This window comes from Cavia porcellus, unplaced genomic scaffold (assembly GCF_034190915.1).
Source record: "Cavia porcellus strain 051 isolate PalLab524CR breed Dunkin Hartley unplaced genomic scaffold, mCavPor4.1 scaffold_10, whole genome shotgun sequence".
Classification (NCBI taxonomy): domain Eukaryota; kingdom Metazoa; phylum Chordata; class Mammalia; order Rodentia; family Caviidae; genus Cavia; species Cavia porcellus.
In genome coordinates, this window is record NW_026947493.1 from 74,322,501 (window position 1) to 74,340,335 (window position 17,835).

Sequence of the window (17,835 nt, forward strand, 5' to 3'; positions counted from 1 at the left end):
ATGTCTCACTAAGTGGCCCAGGCTGGGCTCAAACTTGTGATCCTTCAACCCCCCTTGGCGTGCCGGGATTACAGGCACGCTCCACCATGCCTGGCTAATATATTTAATTATTAAAGTGATATTTTTTAGTAAATTCATTATACAGTGAGACATTCCTAAGTTCTGTGGCTAAAGTTAGCCTCTTAGTATAATTATTTTTACTGCTTTTCCCCAATATTTGAAAAGTATTGGAGTTTATTTTGATTATGATTTTCATATGAGCAAGGTTTGTTTGTTTGACTGTTTGTATTTTGATGATTAAAAAGAATGTTTAGATGATATAGTTTGATGAATCGGGAACAAATATATATTTCTTACGGAAAAAGTAGATAGCAGTTCTGGATTTTTTTTTTTTTTACCACTGTTGATATATAAACAATTCCCCTATCAAATTGGGGATAAAGAGAAATCACTGAGTTAAACATAGGATGTATGCTTATAGACTGTTTTCTTTAATGCCTAAGTCTATCGTTGCTGTTTTTGTCTTTTTGATTTTAATAAAAATTTATAGTTTTAGAAGTTCATTAGAAATAAAGAAGTATGGACAAGTTTAAGTAAAATTAGTGAAGTATGTGGTATGTGAATTGTGCATTTTAGATAAGTAATCAGGCGTGTGAAGTTTACTTGTTGCTCTTTACTTAGGCATTTCCTTGTGTGAATTTCTCCCACTCCTCTTGGTTCCTTTTGTTTGCAGTTTAGACTAACAATATAAAATTCTGCATCTGAATTCCTCAATTTTTGACATGCAGTTGCCTCTAATCAGAAAAGTGTTTGTTCCTGGATGAAGACGTGATTGGAAAGATGATAAGGAAACTGGCATCTGGATTGAGCCTCCAAGAGCTACCAGTGGGGTAAACCCAACCATGGCCAGCTTTCTAAAAGCCCTGCTAATTTGTTAATAGTGGTTGTTTACTAAAAAAGATCTAGGTCAGATCTAGCTAACATGCATATCATGTTTAATATGACGAAGTTCAAATTTGGGATAATTTTTGTAATGGTTGCTATGTCCCTTATACCCTGGTTAAAGAAAATCTTGCAGCGGGTGTGGAAGCTGTCAGAATGGTTACTGGGGAAAGGCGTGGGATGAAACTGAGCTGGGAGGGTGATGGGGAGGGAGAGCCTACACATTGTTCTAGGGGAGCCCTTCCGTTGCTTTTGGTTCAGTCGCAGCTAGAACAAGGTGGTGGACCCATGGAAAAGCATATTTTAGTTGCTAATGCATGATACGATTGAGAACTAGAGTGAACTTTGAATTAAAACATTCTTGCAGTAAAAGACACATTACCATCAACCCCCTGAAATACTTCTCCAGTTTGAACAAACATCCCGTCACTCTTGTCATTTTCTGAAGCAGTAGCAGAAACCCTCTTTTGTGCATATAGTGGACCCTTGACTTAGGAACTCAATTCATTCGCCAGGGTTGGTTGTAACTCAAATTGGTTGTAAATCAAGATTGTTTCCCATAAGAAATAATGAACATACGCAAAATGAGTTCTGAACTCCCAAAGCACCCCTTAACTAACCATCTCAAAATAAAAAAAAGAGTTGTTATAATGTGCATAATTTACCAGGAACACCAATAATTTTCCTAGAGTATTCATCAAAAAATTTGTAAAATGTGCCTAGTTTACTAGAAACAATTTCATGCTGCCCTCACCATTCAAGTTGACATCTTTGGCTTGCAACAAGAGAGGATGAAGGGGAAGGTGGTTATTATTTGGCAGGAGAGTCCCGTTCCATAAGAACATGAGGAATCTGGCCCGCTGGTGTCCTTTCTGACCTTGGGAGAGTCTGTAGCCCACTAGGACCTGCTTCTGGCTCTCCAGGTGTCAACTTTTTCCACACTGAAAACTAGTCTGAGGTTGCTGTTCCTGTCTTTTCTTTAACACTGTTCTATAGTATGACATGGCACTGTCCTTAAGCAAGTGAATGCAGTGATTGATTGTTTTTTCCTCTGGTTGAGTGTTTTTGGCAAATGTTTGTAGCCCTGTCCAATTTTTTCAGGATTTCCTATATTTTACAAGAACTTTGCTTCACTGATTGCTGATACTTCCCATCCTCTTCAGAAAGCTTCTCAGCTGCCATTCTCTATTGCTCAGCAAGAAGTTGCTGGATTTCCGCTGTAGATAATTTCTCTGAGTGTTCCTCCATCAGTTCCTCAGGATCACCACTGTCTGCCTGCAAGCCTATGGATTCTTCTATAGTGACAGTGTCATCAATTGCAGGGTAAACTGAAGAGTTGGGCTCCTCTACATAGCTTTCAAAATCTCTCTCTTGTGTAACATTAGGCCACACGTTTTGCTAGTCAGATCTTAGTGTCCTTAGAGAGACACTGACCTAGAATTTCTCAACACCACACAGGAAAGGATGTTGTAATGTTCCTTCCAGAACTCTTCAAGGATTGAATCTGTATCTGAGATACCTGGAAGCACTTTAGGAACAGTTCTTTGGGGTGTAGCTTCTTAAAGTTCGCTGTAACCCGCTGGTCTATAGGTGGCAGCAGAGGAGTTACATAAGGTAAGAGAAACGCAACTGAGAGCCATGGGAATTCTTCAGTCAGTTTTCCCAAATCTTGTGGGTGAGCAGAAGCAATCTGCATCATGAGGAGAGCCTTGAGTAGTAAACCTTTGTCCTCTAGATATTTCTTAAGAGTAGGACAGAAAGGCTTCCTGATCCACTCGTGAGAAAGTACTCTTCTTACCAGACTTTTGCATAGATCTCCATAGAATGCCTAGCCTGTTCTTCATGACCTTTTTGAACACTCTAGGAGTCTCAATGATAAACCAAGAGAAGTTTTGTCTTAAGGTCACCACTGGTATTGGCACAAGGCAATAAGGTTAGCCTGTCCTTCATAGGTTGTGGCCTGGCATTTTCTTCTCTTCCTGCATAATGTATTTTCTCTTGGCCATTTTCTTCCAGAAAGGGCAGGTTTCATCACAGTTGAAAACTTGAGAACAAAAGCCATTTCTCTATCATTTTGAAGTGGGGCGTGTAATTTTCAGCAGCCCTTTTGTCGGCACTGATGCTTTACTATGCCTAACATAACATATGCCATGCACTGCAGTCTCGTTTTAAAATTTGAAACCATCCCTTAGTGGCATGAAATGTTTCACCATTGTCACTCTACAGATCATTCTTTATGAGGTCTGCATTTATAGTCCCAGCTTTTTCACAAAATTATAGACTCAGGCTATCACATGCCATCTGCCTTTCATTTGTCCACACAAATAATAGCTTGTCTACCTCATCTAACACTGTTGATTGTGACTTATACTAATTTGAGTAACACCTTTAGCAACACTAGCTTCCTTACACAAATCCATTATCTGTAAGAGTGTCAGAATGATGGATTTTGACATGCTGTGCACATTAGCAAGGTTGGTCACATGAATGCAACCCTTATATTTCTCCACAATTTCCTTCTCTTTGATTATGATGGCTTTCTTTATCTTTTCTTCCTTAGCTTTTTTTTCTAGTTTTTTTGGGGTCATTTTGATAACAGTAATGGTAGCAGTTATATAAAGCACTGAATGCACCTGGGCTCAGGCTAACATGTACACTTACATATGTTTTTCTAGCATTGCGAGTCTTTGTGTACAAATGCACAAGAAGCTAGCATGTGGCCTATAACTCAAGACTTTTTAGTCATAAGTTAAACCTAAAATTCAGGTCATAACCCAAGTTGTTCACATGTGAGGCTGGTTGTAACTTGAGGGACCACTATATCTTTAGTTGCCCTGTCATGACTTCCTCAATGCCCTAAGTTGATTGAGAATGTTTACCTTTCCTGATCATTTTGACTTTGGAGAAGAGCTAGAAGTCCAGTGCCAAATCTGCATAATGAGGTGGAGGAGGACACACCGTGATGTCCTCATGAACCTGCCTTTCCACTGGGTGTCATGAGACAGTAGCATGCAAAGTAATTTTGATCAGATCTTGTAAACAGCCTCCTCACAAAGTGCCAAAAATAATGAGGTAAGTGTGTTAGAAACTAGGGGATATTTTGAGAGATTAATTGCAGTGTCATACTGTAATAAAATTTTAAAAATTTAAACATTTTACTGTATATTTTCTTGAAGACTTGTAACTTTATTTCTGCCATTTACCTAGTTTGTTTGCTTTGGTTTTTTTTTTTTTTTTTTTTTTTTTGGCTTTTTTTTAGTTGCTTTGTGCTAGTAGAAAGAAAACTCTTTTGTGTGGTTTTCTTTTTAACATTAATCACAGGTGCTCTTCCATATTTGTAACAAGAGCTAAAGACTCCTTTTGTACTAAACGTTCTTGTTTTTTTTCTTTGCTTTCCAGTTTTTATTTTAGGCATCCCTTAGTCATGGCAATTAGGCATGCTTGGTAAGTAGTAGAAATTTTTAAGGACGTGTTTGCTTTTTCACCAAAGCCTCAGTCTTCTAGGATGGGAGAAGATATTACGTCCTGGGAAAACCTTCTCCTCTTCCCTTCCTCAATTTACGAATTTCTGTGTTCTGCCCTTGTGTCTTTGCTGCTGACACTGCTAATTCATAGCCAGTGGGTTGGCGGAGAAACTTTAAGTGGAGGTCTGGCCAATCCAAAGTAATCTCAGCCTTCTCTTTCAGGAGACATCTACGGCTGTTTTGTAAGATTTTCCTTACAAATTGATCAGATCACACCAACTTTGATAGCTTTTGAGAGCTGCAACTTTAAACAGTTTGCTTGACTTATAAGTTGTTTTTACAAATGGAGAGAGCAGTTTTAAGAATAGACCTTGCATATGTGTTAGTATGAGCACTCAGCAAATGTAATTGTGAAATTCTCTACACATTTTCCACATGAGTCCTGTACACATGGTGGTATGGACAGCTCTTTCCTTGCAGGGGAAGGGGAAAGTTGATTTTGAGATACTTCTACACACTTTTTGGTAGAACTGCGAATCTGGAGAAGGAACCAGCATTAAATGTGCTGTTATGATTTGTATAGTAAACATCCCCTAACCTAATCATACCATATCCTAAACTTGGTGACCAGCCGGTGGCAGTATTGGGAGGTGGCAGCACCCTTAGAAAGTGGGGCTGAAGTGAAGTAAGCTACGTTACCGGAGCTAGGACCTTGATGGGGATATTAGAACCCTGGCTCATTCTCTGCTTTTCACTTCTCAGGCTCTGTAAGGTGAGCAGTTTCTCCCACATGCTCTCCTGCCATCATGTCCTGCCTTGTCACTGGTCCAGAAGCAATGGGCACAAGTGACGGTGGATAGAAACTTCTAACTTGTGGTCCAAAATAAGTCTCTGCCTTTTACTTGGCTGCCTTGGGTATTTTGTCACAGAAAGAGAAATCTGATGTGTGCTTAGCACTGTGTGGATCTTTGACTGTATCAGTGACTCCTAGTAATCCCATGATGTAGATATTATCCTCACTTCACATAAGAAGAAGCCAAAGTTTAGTCAATTCTGTGCTCGATTAACAGGGAAAATAGCAAGCTACAAAGCCATTAGTGATTAATCAGTGTTCTGTAGAAAATGGTTTCTAAGATCTCTTTTACCTTTGAAACTATGATGCAAAACTCAGTGAAGATGTTATAAGTTAAAGAACTCCATTGATTGTGTCTCCTAAGAATTTAATAAATAGGGAAAAGCTTCATTTTTTCATATGAACAATAGCTGTAACACTGTAAATGCTATATAATTAGTATTCACAGTTTATTTGGGTCAGATACTATAATCAAGGCAAAATGAAGTGTAATTTATATTTGCATTTGCAAAAATAGGTCAATTAACACACTAATTGGGTGATACTTTTAATGAAGCACACGCCACAGATTCCATATACAGACCAGGATTTTATGTAGGATGCTTCCTGCTACAAACTGCATTTAATGTTGCCCAGTTAGTAATCTGCATCATTTCAATTTGGTTGCAAGTGACAGAAAATAAATCATAGAAAATTCAAACGTACTACCAGTGATATGTTTACATATTCTTAGGCCAGTTTTAGTTATATTTACTACTGCTACTAATGTCATTTGTTAAAATATTTCAACCGTAATTTGAATCCGTAACTCATACAGCAGTGCAATTTGCAACCTGTTGAATAAAACCATTGGTTACCTATTTTGTGGAGCAAAATGGTACCATTGTTAGATAAATTAGACCTCCAAAGTACATTTTAAAAAAGTTTTTTTTACTCAGAATTGTACTACAGTGCTAACTAAAGGTGAACATAATGATGTATATTTACCTTGTGTTCAGAGCACACAAAAACAAGAGCTCTTATTACTGCTTGAGCCTCTCTGCTGTACTGGGACTTTATCATTGCCTGATCTCTCTTGATTAGAAGGAGCCTTATGGCATAAAGTAGTATATGAATGGTCATTTAGAAAAAACTTTTTCACTTCACTTCTTTCAGGGAGAGATTGTGAAAATTATTGCCTGCTTTCATGTTTTCTCTATACAGATGAAGAGCCAGAAATAATGTGCTGTTTTGGAAGCATCAAAGGTCAGTTTAAAATGCCAGCACCTGTTGTTTAATGAGAAAGAGAAACAGGCAGACTGTTTGAAGCACCGATGGTGTTTGGGTGGCTGAGGAGGAGGCTGCGGTGCCCATCTCATGTTTACAGGGACAGCCTGGGCACTGGTTTTAAGTCAGTTACACTACCTGTGGCTCTCGATGCTTATGTGGCCTCTGTGTGAGAGGTGAATGTTCCTCATAGTTAAACCGACAGCACTGACCGTGCTGTTCTGTGAGGAAGGGCTGGAAAACAGTCCCATGAAGCATTCACCATTTAGATCAGTAGAGAACTGAGTCTTTAGTGTTAACGTGGTACTCTCCCAGGTAACCGAGGGTCCCACACTGAGATCTGGCGATTTTCCAAGCATCTGGCATATGGTGAAGTGGTGTGCACGCTGCTCTCAAAGGTGGTCCAGGTTCACTGTAGGGAACGAGGGGGAGGCGGACGACCAGACCCGCTACTTTCCGTACTCTGGACATTTCACTTGTGTTTTATATATTCAGTGTTTCAGCTTTCACACACCTTTTAAAAGAAATAAACCTTTTAACAAACTTGCATGCTACTGAAGTATTTCAGTCTTTCAGTGCATCTCTTTAAAGTAGTATTTAAACCTTTTTAAATGTTAAATATTCTTGGAATAATTGCTATACTCATTATAATAATCATGATTGTGGGGAAATCAGTGACCACAGCAGTGATTCTTCTGGTGTGAAAGTAAGTACCTGATATAAACCCTTTTTATTTTACTGTTTGGACTAACTGCTTGTTAGTGTTGGCTTTTCAAAATTTGACTGCTGTACACTGTTGATTTCCTAGCTCACCCCTCACTGTGCATTTCACTGGCAGGGTGAGAAAGCTGTAAAAGTAAGTACTCACTGATCCGAAATAGAAGCAGGAAACTGTCCCGCACCTTTCAAAATGAAAAACTCTCGAGCTACCTGCCAGTGCTAGCTGCTTGGTCAGGAACAATGATAAATGCAAATCACAGGCTTCCTGTCTCTTCTGCGGCAAATGTCAGAAATGCTTGGCCTCCGAGTACCCCGCATTGTCCCTCCTTTTCTGAACAGCTCCACTTGGAAAGGTCAACATAACCCTTGGGGAAAAATCTTTCCTTATAAATCGGAATATTTATACACATAACTGTAGGAAGTGTTTAACATTTGTTTTGATGGTACAGCAGTTTGTTCAATAGAGTGGAGTTACTCTTTTTTTTTTTCCACTTTCCTGCCTGTTTGAACATTACAGGCACTCAAATTACTGAAAGCAACTTTGAGGCAATTCTTTCTGGGGTCAGATCTCCTCTCCACAAAGGCAGCCAACGCCTTAGGCTTCTGAAAGTTAAGCATGTTCCATCCTTTATTTATTCCAATGGGCTCATGTGTGAGAGACTTTGTTCTGAATAAAAGCAGTAGTTTTCTACAGACTGTGTACAGTGGAATCTTCAGGGATGAAGAGTAGCCTAGGGAAGGGGAAGAGGAGGAAACGTAGTACCTGCTCCAGCATCTGCTGCTTTACCTTAGTGCACACTGGTTCAGATGTGAACAGGACACACAATGTGAGTGTCTTAAATGGGCTACGTTGTGTGAATATTTGGTTTCCGCAAAGAAGGATGCAGATGTTGAGACGACAAAACCCCGTGGTATTGGTGATCACCTGCTTCCAGTATCACAAAAATGTGTGATTCATGAAATTCTTGCTGGAGTCCATCCTTTTGATCCATGTTTAAATGAGCAGCAATGCTGAGTTAGTGTGATTGTATTTGTTTCTGTAGCAGAAGCAGATACCAAACAGAGGCTTCTCATCCTAAAAATGCTTTCAGACAGCAATGACTAAAATACAGTAAACACACAGAAGGATTTAGGATGATCTAGATATTAGCCTGAGCCAGATGACCAGAAGAGACTTAAGTCATTATTTTCAAACACTTCAGAGCATTCACCTTCAGAAAGAGTTTCTCTTCCATTTCAGCCTGTCCTTCCACTACCAACTGAACTGCAGAACGTGTGCTGTGTAAGTCCAAAGGGGTGTGCCCTGGATCCTATGCCTTCTCATCTTCTGCACCTAACCCTTTCTTTCCTGCATCATCAATTTCTTTCCCTTTATTGGCTCAGTTATCAAGCTGTATAAACATATTTGGTTTCCTCAGTATTGAAGGATAAAACAAACCCTGACCTAGTACTTCATTGTAATTACTCATTTCCCTTCCTCCTTTCATAGTAAAATTTAATGAAACAAAGTAGCTGCACACACCTTTAAACTCTGCCTTGCATTCACTCTTTAACCTGCACCTATCTGGCTTCCATCCTTCTTTCTCCAAATAAAGTGATCTTGACAAGGTCATGAAGACCTCGCTGTCAAAGCCAGTGGATACGGAACTTTTCATTGTATTCATTCGCTTGATGGTTTTGACACAGCAGACCACTCCTCTTGAATCACATTTTTCCTTGAATCTCCTTATTTCCTGCTAACCTTCTGGGCTGCCTTTTCTCTGGCCATTTGGGTGATTCTTCATCCTCCACTTACATCAATATGCAGAAGTACTACAGGACTTAATTCTGAACCTTTTCTTTTGTAAACTCTAGATAATCCCATCTGTTTCCATTGGTTTAAATACTGTGCCAAACCAAACACCACCAATTTTATAACTTTACCGGATGCTCCTGTGATATTCACATTCACATATGTAGCACCACATAATTTTTCTTTTTCTCACTGTAGGGATTGGATTCAACACCTTGCTCATGCTAGGCTGCACTACCAAGCTTCAGTCTCAGTGCCCCCCCCCACCTTTTTTGAGGCAAATTCTTGCCAAGTTGCCCAAGCAGGCCTTGAACTTGTGATCGTCCTGCTTCAGCCTCCCGAATAGCTGGGATTACAGGTGTGTGGCATTGTGTGCAGCTCCACACAGGTTAATAGACATCTAAATTTTATTCCACAAACATCCTCTTGAACTCTTCCCATTCTCAGCAAACAGCACTAGGATAGATCTAGTTGCTCCGTAACAAAACCCTCAGAGCTATCTTTGAATTTTCTCTTTCCTTTTTACCCTGCTCCTTCCCCAGTCCATCAGTAAGTCACACAGGCTCTGTCTTCGATCATCTTTGATTATTCCGTCAGTCACCGTGTCTCCATCTGCCTCCAGCAGTGCTGGTGTCTCATCTGCACTACAGCAGCAGAACCTTGCATGTTCCCATTGTTCCCATTCTTGCCTGCATCACGCTCTCTACATATAATAGGCATAGAATTTAAAAAATACATGATTGTTGCAAAGTCTTTCAGTATTTTCTCATTGTACTGCCAACTTTCAGACCTTTACTGTGGTTTATACCGTCCTGGTGTACCAGCGTGTTGTGCGCTATATTTCGCCCTCTCCCATCTAGTCATGTAGCTCATGGAGCATCAGGGCCTTTGCATTTGTTCTTTTTGCAGCATTTTGCTACAGCACCACACTGACTGGCTCTTCTCGTTCATTAGCTCCTGTTGCAGAGAGCTCCCGTCTTCAGAGGTGTTCTTACTTCAGCCCTAGCACCTTGGGTCAAAACACCTTACTTCCTTCAGGGCACTTAACTGCTATCCAAAACTGTCTTGTTAGCAAGCACTGTCTTTCGCAGACAGAATGCAAGCTCCTGCAATCAGACACCTCGTCTGTCTCTTTCCCTGTTGGTGACAGGCCCAGTGAGTACCCAGCTAGTATGTAAGAACCTACTCTGTGGTTATTGTGTAATTAATAACCAAAATATAAAGTTAAAAATGTTTAAAAGTGGCTAGTGCTATGGAAGAAGAGCTTCTGGATAAGAATTTAGAGTTCCTGCCCAGTCTTTTCCCTCTGTATGGTTAAGGAGACACCTAAAATTTTGCAGACACCTGAAATTCTGGTTTCTAGAGCTGAACTATAAAAGCCTGAGCTGCTTAGAGACTTAGCACCTCAGAATGCCCATCTCTCAATGTTTGCACGGGGAATGAATTGATGCAGATCAGATACTACCTCTTCGCACAACCCACCATACCTGTCTTTGCAAGGAAGGGTGCAGCTTTTCCTGTGCACCCTGCAAGCTTCTAAGAAAGCATCCTAGCTTTCCTGACATCAGAAATGTTCACTGAATACACACATGGGCAAACAAGTGCGTGGCTAATTTAAAAGCAAATAGAAAAACATTTCTGAATAAAAATAGCTTTATGTCAGGACAGGAAATGTGTCCCTTTAATAGTTACTTTCCCTTACTTTTTAAGTTAATTCCATTTTTACAAAACTACTGATAAAGACAGAAGCATGCATTCTTACCCTAGGTAGAAGTAAACTCACAGACAATTACTTTGTAGGAGGATAAAACATTTATTTAAACGAAAACACTAACCTTTATTTTCATCATGCTGAAGTGTGTGCTTACAAACAATTTTCAATAAAACACTATATATAATAAGCAAAAAATAAGTTAGTACATTGTAAACTTACATACGATTCCATCAATTAACAGGTTTAAGAACAAACAGCCATTGAAGACTTTGGAGCTACATTTAGTAAAAAACTGCAAACACTCAAACCTTACCACCCCAAGTAAACACTAAAGAGCTATTCAAGACTTCTTCAACCCAGTTACACAAGTACATTTTTATTTTTGGTTACAGTCCCCTGCTATGCACAAGACCATTGGAATGCTGGAACAATTACACATTTTAAAACGGCACAAAGCAAAGCAAGGAGATAACATGCCAGCCTTGGAGAAGCTGTCTTGAAAGTGCAAACTCTGCATTTTCTCTTCCTGAACCACTAGGATAAGAACGGGTACCTTGGACGACACGGCAGGGTCACGAGCATGCTTTCTATACCACACCGGTGAGACGTTTACTGGGACCAGGTCTCCATGCCTTTGAAGATACCTCCGATTTTAAACAGTGAACAGGCTTCAACTAACTATAGTGCAAATCAAATACCAAGGAGCAAAACGACAGAATAGAGACTGCCACGGTTCCACCTGCTGTTTCTCTACCTGGCACAATGCCAAACGGGACAAATTGGCACAGGGTAAGGACAGGGACTTAGGTTTTCATGTGGAAGGCGGCGCGGCGGAGAGAATGCAGGGCGACCACACAGCAGCCCCGGAGCAAGGCTCCAATGTTGTAGACAGGATCTATTCCCCCTCTCTGAGTACTGAATGCCCACAGAACTGTGGGTACCACAGGGGCGCCCACAGCCAGGAGATCCACCAGGAAACTGCTGCTCCAGTACTGCCGTGAGAGGGTCCCCTGAGATGACGGGAAGACTCCATCCAACCTTTCATCTGCAGTGCAGGACACAAAATCCAGCTCTCGCATGAGGCGGCTCGTAGGAGCTTCTGAAACCGCCTTGCTGTATGGGGTCTCCACGGGAGACAGAAGGATGGCCGAGTTCGGGTTTCTTGGAGTTAAATCAAGCATTAAGGCAGAGATGGACTCTGGGAAGCTCTCCATCGAGTCAGCCCCAGATTCATCAGGGGATGCCGAGCTCGAGGGCCAGGAGTCCTGGAGCTTGAACATGCTCTGAATGAGCTCAGAGACAGCAGGGCTGAAGGGCAGCACGTCAGTCTGCACGGCCTGCTCCACCACCACACTGGCCTGCTCCTGCCCTATGGCCAGAGGAAGGACGTCGAGAACTTCTGCCTCCGGAGTGGAACGGGCCAGCTCCAGGTCACCAGATTCTGTGGTGGTAGCTGTCACCATGTCATCAAACAGATCTGCACCATCAGCCATGCTATCTCCCACCAGCAGCTCACTGTCAGCACCCTCCTCTGTGACCTGCTCTTCCAAGGAGAAGCCGTCTGTTGTCTTGCCCAGAGGGGTGATGGGAGGTAAGCTCTTCTTCGGGGAATCGCACGGAAACAGTTCATCCCTCAGAGAGCCACTGTGCGCCATCTCCATGCTCTGGAGCAGGGCCTCCAGCTTCTTGTTCTGGATGTTGATGTCCACGAAATACTTCTGAATGCCTTTATCTTTATCCGCCAAGTTGTCCCTCATGGTCTCGATGACCTGCTTGAGCTGTTTAATCTCTTTCCTGGCTTCTTTGAGTGCCAACTGGGCCTCCACCCGGTGGCACTCTTCTTCGATCCAGTCTTCTCTCATTCTGGCCAGCTGGGACTTGAGCTCCACGATCTCTGATTCCCTAGAGGGAAGAGAAGCACAGTGAATACCAAGGGCAGCTCGGAACCAGCAGCAAGCAGTGGAGACACACAGCCCAGGGCCCACGCTCTTCCTCTCCAAGTACGCACATTAAGTCAGCTTTGGGATGTTTTTATGTGGCAGGTATTTAAAGCTATGAACTTCCTCCTCTAATTGTAAAATAGGTAAAGTAGTAATAGTAACCAGAATTAGAGTCAAAATAGGCAACAGTTTCTCCTTTCCTTTTCTTTTTTTCTTTTATTTATTTATTTATTTATTTATTTATTTATTTTTTGAGTATTCACTATGTGTGTTAAGCATTCTCTGCTAGGTGCTTAATAGAAATGTTATCAGTAGAATCTCTCAGCCTGCTTTTATCTGCGTGGCCTGCATATTATAATACCTAAAACAGTTGTGTAGGAAAGTCCATTTCACTTTTAATTACCTAATAAAGACAGAAGCTGAGATGATAACAACCTTGTAAAACTGTTTTGATCATATGCCATTAAGGACTAAATGTTTAAAATTATAAAAGCCACATATTGTAAGAACTGTGTAAAAAGTTGCTTGTTCTATCTCCTCCCAGGTGAGAGGATAAAGAATCCACCCTGCACAGAGGAGAAGCTCCCCTACTTTGTAGACCTCCACAGGCACCTATTTCCAAATCTCTATCTTCCTGACACAGAATAGAATGTCTTCAAGGTGGTATGAATGTGTGTCCTCATGTTATCTTGGGCAGGAGGAGCGGGAGTGAGGATCCTCACACATAGGAAGTGCTGTTAGCAATGTGTATTCAAGTTCAGGCTTCAATATTTTCTCAGGTTTTGCTGCTTTTTCATACTTCCTCCTCCCATCATGTGCAAATCTTTCCATGATCTCCTTGAATCATAAAACAAACACTTCCAGAAAGTGGAGTCGGCCTCAGCCCAGAAATGAGCTTTACTCTCAAGTCTATTTCAGGCAGATGAAGAATCACATTAACTGGGAAGATGAAAAATACGCCTTCTCACAGTCTGTGCTGTTATCTGCCCAAAGTTCCCTCGCCCCTTGGACTGGGATTGAACCTAGGCCCTTCACACTGAGCTACATCCCTAGACTTTTGTCTCACTTTTTATTTTGCAACAAGATGTTGTTAAATTGCCGAGGCTAGGCTCAAACTTGTGATCCTCTAACTTCCGGTACTCAGAGTATTGGGATTGATATGTGGGCTGATAGGTGCCACCGTCAGCCGAAGGCTCTGGATCATGTCAATACCCTTTGAGCAGAGCAGACAGTCGGTGCAGTCCAAGCTGCCCTGTGCTCAGTCAGACCCAGGCTCCCAGAGGAGCCTGACGGTATCCTTACCCTGAACTCACAGCCACTCAGGCGAGAGCTCTACTATTCTGAACCAACATTTTCTAGCCATCAAGTAGAAAACCTGGCTCGTCTCCAAGATGACAAAGCCTTTTCTTTCTGAGATAAGATCTCTTAAGCATGGGCTAGTTTATTTTTTTAGCCTTAATGCTTGGCCAAGAATAATGAACCTCTTCCTTCGGCACAGAAATAGCTTACAGGAATCAAGGGTACACACACACCGCTCAGTTGTAGAGATAAACAGGGCTTGATGGGGCCACCGGGTGACCCATTCTGCTGGAAGCATGGGATTGTTCCTGCACTGTCTCTGCGCCATTTAAAAATAGTAGTGTACACACCCAGTTATTTCTGTACACACCCAGAAAAAAACAAGGGTCTCACTAACCTGCTAGGCCCCCTGCCAAATCCCAAACACCTATGGAATAGCTCTGGTCAGGGATTGGCTTAAGAAATTTGACAAAGTTTAAAACCATTTTTTCTATGTGATTTGGATTTATATTTCATTTGATAGAAAAAAGAAACTGCTTCCTTCCCCACCGCACAGGAGATGCATAGCACCTTTCATGAAGCCGGCGCTCAGACTCCTTCAGCTTGGTCTTCAGGTGTCTTACGGTGACCTCCTTCTGCTGCAGAGGAGTCAGATACTGTTCTGGGTTCGGGGGCTTCACACCGTGGTTTTCTCCACAAGACATGTACCTTCCAGGCCGCCTGAAACAAGCCACGAACAGAGGTACTACTTTATCCTGTTTCCTTTTCAAAGAAAAGAACAGTGTTACGGATTGCACATTTCTGCCATCTCCACCCCCGGCCCCAAATTCCTATGTTGAAATCCCAATACCCCCAAACTATGGCATTTGAAGGACAGGTCTTTAGGATGCAATCATTCAAGAAAGTAGACCCTCATGAATGAATTCATGCCTCCACAGGAGACCCTGGATAGCTCTCTTTTTCTGCCTGTAAGAACAAGCCCTCCCCAGAGCCCAGGCTGGCACCCTGACCCCAGACCTCGTCTCCAGAGCCACACTGAGACACACTTCTGTCATGCAGAACGCACCCATCTAAGGCACTTGGTACAGCAGCCCAAGAGGACACCCAGCTGACAGCTGGAGAAGAAATGGAAGTCATGGTTTGGGGTCGGAAACCTCAGCAGTGGATGGACTCACTCCACTGCAGTGCACCTGCCAGAAGACTGGGCAGTGTGTGTGTGCGTGTGCGTGTGTGGAGAGGGAGGGGACCGTGGAGAGGTAGGATTGTCTGCGGCTTAAGAATGATCTCATGAAATAACGCACAGCTGTCTGCAGCCGGGCTGCAGTTCAGAGTGGCACGCTTTGTATTAAAGGACAATGGGCGGGAGGTGGGAGGAAGGGAACAAGATGACCTAACTCCCCACACAATGCCACTGCCTACCGATCTGCTTGTCACTAGTTGAATTCAAATTGTTCTGAGATCAATCCCTGGTGTGAGCCAGCGTACTGGTTTGGTGGGAATGGAAAGTTCCTGCTTCTGGAGGGAACAAGACTACCACGCTCTTGCCAGGATGCTTTGTGAGAGAGAGGCTCAGTGTTCCGCAAACACGGCCCCGGCTGGAATCCTGGCCCTTCTCAGGCCTGGCCAAGAACTGGGCATCCCTGCTGTAGGAGAGCTGAGTAATGAGGACGGGGACGCCCAGGAGGAGGAGGGCTGCCAGCTTCTTCCCGGACGCTGGGCCCAGTCCAAGCCACTGTGCTGCCCCGCCCTCCAGGCCTGGGCGCCCTCCCAGATGGCCTGCGCCCAGTCCCAGCCCTGGGGCCCTGCGCTCAGACCCTCTGGATGCCCCTCTCCTCCCATCCCTTGCCTTTAGCTCCCTGATTGTCCTCAGATTCCCATTTCATTTTTCTTCTTCAACAAGACCTACCTGAGCCCTCCAGCCCACCTGGGCCCTCCCGCCTGCTAACACTCACACTGCAAGAGCTGCCTGCAGGATAATCTTACTTCACTTCATCATTCACACCTTTCTTCTTCTCTGGGCAGAGAGCACAGGGCCAGTTTTCTTTACTGCTGCATTCCCAGTGCTTAACACAGTCCCTGTTACTCAGTAAACATTTGGTGTTGGAACGAACGAATGAATGAATGAATGAACCACACGTGTGCCTTCTGTGATGAGGAACTGCGTCTCCTCCTCCTGCTGCTCTACCTTTTCCCTGTTTTCCCTTCCTGTGCAGTGACCGCTTGGACAGCTGAACCTTGTTACAAACTGCGGTTTGTGCTCTCTGCAGCAACCCTTGAAGGATTAGCTGAGTGCAGGAAAGGAAAGAGAGGTATCTTATTACAGAGGAAGGCACGAAGTCAAGAGTTGTGTATTTATTTTTTTCCTTTTTTAAAGAGAAGCTTCCCAACTAGGACAATGCAAACAGAAGTTAAGAGGGGGAAGAAGTCTCACCTCATGACCGGGCTGCAGTCGCTTTCTTTGTAGGAGCCTGAGTTGCTACTACTCGGGGACGAAGGAGCGTAACTGGGATGCACGTTAATGGGGCCCAGCTGATTCCTGCACAGCATGGACAGAAGGTCCTTCTCCCGCGGGGATGGTGGGCTGCTGCCGGGCTTGTGCAATGAAGCGCCATTACTGCGCCCGTGGGGACCTCGGCTGGGAGGAAAGCACAGCAACAGTTAGGATCCTTGTGCTGGAAATCCCATGCGCCAGGGTCATCAATTCCTACTGAGTGAGTGTGAGCCACAGCTTGGGAAATCCAATTCCCAGAGACCAGAGGGACAGTCTACAAGCAGTGCTTTTCTCACCTCCCTGACATTTTCTCTCCGTCTGTCTTGAGCACGAGCAAGCGCTCCCTCTGTTCTTTCAAACAGTTTCTCATCACAAAGCTTGTTGTGGACTCACCCCAACTGCCCGCTCAGAACACACCCACAGTACAGAGTCCCGATCTGGCTTGGGTTCATTTTGAAGGTGGTTTTTGTTCCAGTCCACCTGTTTAGGTTGAGGAGTATTTGGGTTTGGTTTGTGTTGGGGTAAGAAAATGAAGGTGGTTCACCAGTGGGATGGGGGCTGCCCGTAAAAGAAAAATAAAAAACAGGACAGATAACTTGGACCCCCTGTTTTTCTCTTTCCGTTCCCAATGACTTAAAACAACCTTTCCCATCTAAGTACTAAACTGTTGCCATGGCCCCTATCAGTACCCTGCCTCTTCTGTCGCTCTAGCAGGAGGCTGTGTGCCCCCAGAGTCTTTCTGAGAAGGAATTTGAATGCTGCCCATCTCAAAGCCCTTCAGTGCCCCCAGAACGAAGGCTGAAGGCTGGGCTCTGTAAGGCAGCTTCCAGCCCGCCCTGTACCCTTCCTCCTTCCACAGGACTTAGTTTCCTGGCGCATCCATGTGCACAATCATCCTTAGGTTTTGGACTTCGAATGTCCTCCGCCGGAGACTCTCCCACGTCCTTCCCTAAGCCCAGGACCTCCTACTCCAGCACTGATGAGAGCTGCGGCAGGCAGCCTTCTCTCTTTCTTCCTTCCCTACACCTGCGGAGGCACCACTCCTTTGGGTCCTGCCTAATACTCTGCAAACTGCCATCATGGCTCTTGCTATAAGCCTCACCACTGCATCCTTGCTGGACTGGAGGATCCTGGGAGGCAGGGACACAGCTATCGTTCCCATCCCCATTCTTCCCTGGCACGGTAGTGCTCCTTGAATGACTACCACTAAATACACAGACTGGGTTTAGACCCAGGCACTGTTACTTATGAGGAACACAGGTAAGTCATTTTACACACACACCACCCATTCCTCTCAGTTGATGTGAAAACATAGCAAAAACAAAGGCATAGAAATACATTCAAGAAACTCAGT

The 17,835-nt window shown here is 43.5% G+C and overlaps 1 protein-coding gene across 8 annotated transcripts in view; it reads right to left on the bottom strand.

The window, feature by feature from the left end:
• Positions 1 to 10,830: 10,830 nt before the first annotated feature.
• Positions 10,831 to 17,835, bottom strand: part of Sybu (syntabulin) — a 68,725-nt gene continuing 61,720 nt past the window's right edge. For 6 of the 8 annotated variants that reach the window (XM_013143708.3, XM_013143705.3, XM_063256847.1 and 3 more), the window contains 3 exons: positions 16,422 to 16,625; positions 14,561 to 14,752; positions 10,831 to 12,653 (listed from right to left, as the gene is read on the bottom strand). In XM_013143708.3, the coding sequence (XP_012999162.1) occupies positions 11,555 to 12,653; positions 14,561 to 14,752; positions 16,422 to 16,625 (1,495 nt within the window). In that variant the 3' untranslated portion in view covers positions 10,831 to 11,554. 8 annotated transcript variants of the gene reach the window in all.